Source organism: Arachis duranensis, chromosome 4 (genome assembly GCF_000817695.3).
Source record: "Arachis duranensis cultivar V14167 chromosome 4, aradu.V14167.gnm2.J7QH, whole genome shotgun sequence".
Lineage (NCBI taxonomy): Eukaryota > Viridiplantae > Streptophyta > Magnoliopsida > Fabales > Fabaceae > Arachis > Arachis duranensis.
Genome location: NC_029775.3, coordinates 98,233,133 through 98,237,914, shown reverse-complemented (window position 1 = coordinate 98,237,914; position 4,782 = coordinate 98,233,133). Strand labels below are relative to the sequence as shown.

The following is a 4,782-nucleotide window of genomic DNA, read 5'->3' as shown; positions in this document are numbered from 1 at the left end:
ATGGAAAAAACAATATTTTTACATGAAAAATAATTAGTAATCTTAACATATATTTTTAATTTTTAAATATATTTTTGTATATTTTATTTTTAATATTTTTTTGAAATAACATATATTTAAATTATTACTCATTTAAATATTAAGAAAATAAATAAAGAAATGTGTTACTCGTAGTCTCGTAATCATTATTCTTTTCGCGTACTCAATTACTCATAATTGGATATGATAAGAGTAATAGTAATTTAGTCTTTAATTTTGTATTCGTTTTTGAGTTTCCAACAATAACTAATTTTGATTAGGAGCGAGAAACACCTATGGGGCGATGACTCATGTCATTGAATGAAGCATTCAATCAAACAATTCGTGGCTTAGAAAATGAGAAAAGAGAAGAAAAGAAAAGAAGAGAATAAGCGCTGAAGTAAAGTGGTTGAAGTAGCATAATCATTGTTCATTCCATTTCCGCAGACCAAAATGGCTGAAGAACAGAGAGCGAAGGGAGAAGAATTTGCTAGGAAAGCAGAGAGGAAAATCTTCTGTGGTTGCTGTGCTGTTCTTGGTTCCAATTATGAAGAAGCCGCTGAACTCTTCAAGAAATCCGCAACTTCCTTCAAACTCGCCAAATCATGTTTGTTCCTACTCTTTCGCATCTCACATTCTTTCAATCTACCTTATTCTTGTTGTCATTTTTGTTATTCATTCATGCTTCATCATGATGGTTATGCTTATGGTGTTAGGTACCTGCTCAAGGTTTTTATTGTATTTTTTTTTAAGATCCATTATGAATTTTGGACTTCTAGGCACTTCGCTTTGTGGAGTAAAGGCCAGAAATGTTTTTCCTTTTGTTTTGCTAGCGTGTGATTTAGAAACACCCTGCTTTTTTGAAATCCTAAATGATCAATTTAAGCATGTAAATTTATTGGTACATTTTCATTTTCCTAAAATAGATTGCCTTGGAGCAACCGTTGAGTTGTCTCTGTGTGGCATCAGTTGCTGATTTAATTATCAGGTAGGCTGCCTGTGCGATCCTTTCCGAGTTCCGACCCTGCCTTAATGCAAGATGCTTGTGCACCGAGCTTCCCTTATATATTTGAGTCTTGTTTATCTTGGGTTGTTTTTGTAATTTTGTTAACTTCCTGTCATCTTTGATGTCTGCGTACACATTTGTTCAGGGGACAAAGCAGGTTCAGTGTACATCAAATTGTCTAAATGCCATATGAAGGTATAGTCCAAGTGTGACTATGAACATTTTCAAACATTTGAAGCGGAATTTGTGTATTCGGGTTTAAATATGATAAGTTGATAACCATTTGCAATGATCACTGCAGTTAGATAGCAAGTATGAAGCTGCAAATGCTTATGTAGATGCTGCTCATTGCTATAAGAAGATATCCACAAAAGGTGCTCTTCAGCTTCAGTGTCATCTGTGTGTGTTTTGGATCTGTTTGCATACATGTAATATGTAAGGTAATCAAACTCGAGATCTCACCTAAACTTGTGGATCTTAGGTAAATTTGAACCGTCAAGACACATCCTATAATCTCGTAAATTCCTTAAAACTCCGTTTGGGAACCTAAACTTGTAAACTGTTAACTCGAGAGTGAACATTGCATATATGACTTGCTGAGTGTTGGCTGATACTTGTCATATATATCAGAATATTGAGTTTGCTTGCTCTTAAGAATTCTTGATTGGGAGGCGTAACCCTCAAATTACACATACTTCTCTCTCTCTGTTAACAATACTTGTTGCTTTGCTTTTGATGTTTTAAGGAGCAATTCCATGCTTAAAACAAGCAGTAACTCTCTTCACAGAGGTTGGTAGACACGTCATGGCTGCAAAGCATTGCAAGGTACCTTCTTCTTTTATGTTGATTTCCAGTCCTTAATAATATAAATTCGGTCTATTTGCTGCACATAATATAAATTGAACCTCTGACTGAAACATCCCTGGCATGTGCCATTTTTCTGGTGCCATTATAGCTACATGCTAGTTATATATATGCATTCATTGTTCCATTGCCGAAATCTCTTGACAACCATTTCGTGTACGCCTTACTGTTATGTTAGAATTCTGCCTCCATTATTTTGAGGATCTGATAAGGAGATTAAATCCTTTAGAGAAGAGTTAAATTTGTCTTTCTGGATCTAGGAAATCGGCGAACTATATGAGCTTGGCCAAGATGCGGAGAACGCTAAAACATATTTTGAGAGGGCTGCTGAACTTTATGAACTCGAGGATGCGACAACAACTGTGATCCAGTGCAAAGCAAAGGTTGCACAATTTTCTGCCCAACTTAAAGAGTGAGTATTGTTCTTCCTTTTACAAATGCAATTTTTTGGTACCGGCATGCTGGGAGTTATGCTTCTTGAACCTCCCTCTGCCTGCATATATATTGGAATTCCATCTAATTTATAACCTTGACAATGGCGATAGCCATTAACGGACTGCATTGGGATAAGCATCTCCATTTGAATCTAATAGTTTGAATTTATAAAACATAAGAACTTGAAATGTATTAATATACTTAGCATTTATCAGATTTCAGAAGGCAATGAAGATTTACGAAGATATTGCCCGACAATCGCTCAACAGTAATTTGCTGAAATATGGAGTTAGAGGATATCTTCTTAACTCTGGCATTTGCCAGCTTTGTCTAGGGGATGTTGTTGCAATTAACAACACCTTGGAGCGCTATCAGGTTTATTTAGTTTTTCTTCTTGATGTTGAAATATTATATTGATGCACATTGTTTATATTTTTCTCATTGATCATGTAGGACTTGGATCCAACATTCTCCAGAACTCGTGAATACCAATTTTTGGCTGTAAGTGGTGGAATTCTCTAGTATTCTTGGCTCTTCATTTTTTCTTTTGTTTATTTTAAATAACTCTTTTTTCCCCCCTTAATGGTCTTAGTACTATTAGCTTGCGTTGCTTTTTAACTCGCTCTTTTCTTGCTCGTTGTTTACTTGATATTGATTGAAATATATTATCAAATTTCAGGATTTGGCTGCTTCAATTGATACTGAAGATGTTGAAAAGTTTACTAGAGCAGTCAAGGAGTTTGAGAGTGCGACCCCATTGGTATGTTTCTAAGTAAAGAGAAACTGACTTTTTCTCCTCTTATTTTTGTCCCGCAACTTGTGTATTAGGAAAAGTAATGCCGCACAACAGCGTTAGATGTTTCTGGTAAATTATAAGAGAAACATCATATGATTATATCAGTAGTTGCATTTTTGTATAACTGTTGGGAAGTAAGGTTTGGTTCTTTCTAGTGTCTGTTATGATATGCTGATGGATTAAATTTGTAAAAGCAATGTCAATAATCCAATTTTGCTTCGTTCAAAAGATCTGACCAATTCAATTCCTCACAATCTAAACTTTTTTCCAATTACAAGTGCATGTATTAAATCAAATCCTTACAATAGTTATAGTTTGTTGTGTTCTTGGTATTTGAGGATTTGCTGATACGATTATTTTTATATAGATGCGTAAATGGACCGAGTTCACACATGATTCAAGACGACATTCAATGATGTGTTTGATTTATATATCCGACCCCACCTAGTTGGACAGAACTTTGTTATTTTTGTTGCTATATTGTTTTGTTATATAAATGCATCTTCTCCTCCTTGACTGCTTCAGCCATTTACAAACCTCAATACCTTTGTGATAGGGTGCAATGGCGTTGTCTGGTCCATGTAACTGACCCCAACTAGTGAGATAATGCTTTGTTGTTGTTGTCAATACCTTTGTGACCTTTACGGTGTCAATTATATCCCATTTCTTTAAAAATCATGTTTCTATACGTTGTTCTAGTTAATTGAATGGACATTTTCTTTTAATATTTAAGGTGTCAAAAGCCAAAATTTTCTTTCAGTTTCATCTAGAGACACATTTATCCTCCTATCAAAGTAGTACATGATTCTCATGTTACATGTGGCATGTATCATGATTTTGATTGTTTCAATTCAATGTAGGATGCTTGGAAGTCAAACCTTCTGTTGAGAGTAAAGGATGCCTTGAAAGCAAGAGAGATGGAAGATGGTGATTTGACATGAAATCAACCACAATTTAATATTTTTCTACTAATGGAGTTAACTTTCAACTTCGACGAGATCTTTGTCATCTTTTTGGTCCACGACCGCTGTATTCATAGTCGAGTAAGATAATTAATTCTTCGCTGGCTTGTAGACATATCTATGAGGGGGATATCTCGCCGGAAATTTTAAAGCTTTCATATCTATTGTTGAGGGTTGTATGTACAGAAGTTGACTGAAAATTTGTTGCTAAGAAAATTTGGAGATATCTTCGTTATAGTTGTCTTGTCTGAATCATTGCTTTATTGAATGAAAACAGAATTGAATGATTACATAAGGTACCTATCCAATGAGAGAGGAATGATTCTTATATTTGGGAGGGGGTCACTAACAATTAACAAACAACTAATAACGGATTGGTTTGGATTGGTTTGGTTTGGGTAATTAGGTACCCAATGAAACAGACATTCATAAAAAAAAAAAACAAAATTTTTATTTTAAAATTTATGTAAGTACAATAAACATGTAAAATCAATAGAAATAATCCAAATATGTTAAATACCAAATATATTAAAAACTAAACACATTAAAATCCAAACATGTTAAAAATTAAACACATTAAAATCCAAACAAATTAAACACTAAACACATCAAAATCCAAACATGTTAAACACCAAACACATTAAAAATTAAATATAAAAGTGCAATAGAGAGAAACTCAAAATCATTAAAAGGCATATATA

The 4,782-nt window shown here is 34.0% G+C and overlaps 1 protein-coding gene across 2 annotated transcripts; it reads left to right on the top strand.

The window, feature by feature from the left end:
- Positions 1–258: 258 nt before the first annotated feature.
- Positions 259–4,332, top strand: LOC107485156 (alpha-soluble NSF attachment protein). 2 transcript variants are annotated; one of them, XM_016105671.3, is made up of 9 exons: positions 259–625; positions 1,170–1,219; positions 1,326–1,398; positions 1,770–1,849; positions 2,149–2,300; positions 2,539–2,698; positions 2,777–2,824; positions 3,003–3,083; positions 3,487–3,949. In XM_016105671.3, exons 1-9 carry the CDS (start codon positions 472–474, stop codon positions 3,565–3,567), a joined length of 879 nt encoding a protein of 292 aa, XP_015961157.1. In that variant the 5' UTR covers positions 259–471; the 3' UTR covers positions 3,568–3,949. The 2 variants fall into 2 exon arrangements, with proteins under 2 accessions (XP_015961157.1, XP_015961156.1); XM_016105670.3 differs by lacking the exon at positions 3,487–3,949 and adding an exon at positions 3,980–4,332 and having other exon boundaries at positions 261–625.
- Positions 4,333–4,782: the final 450 nt, after the last annotated feature.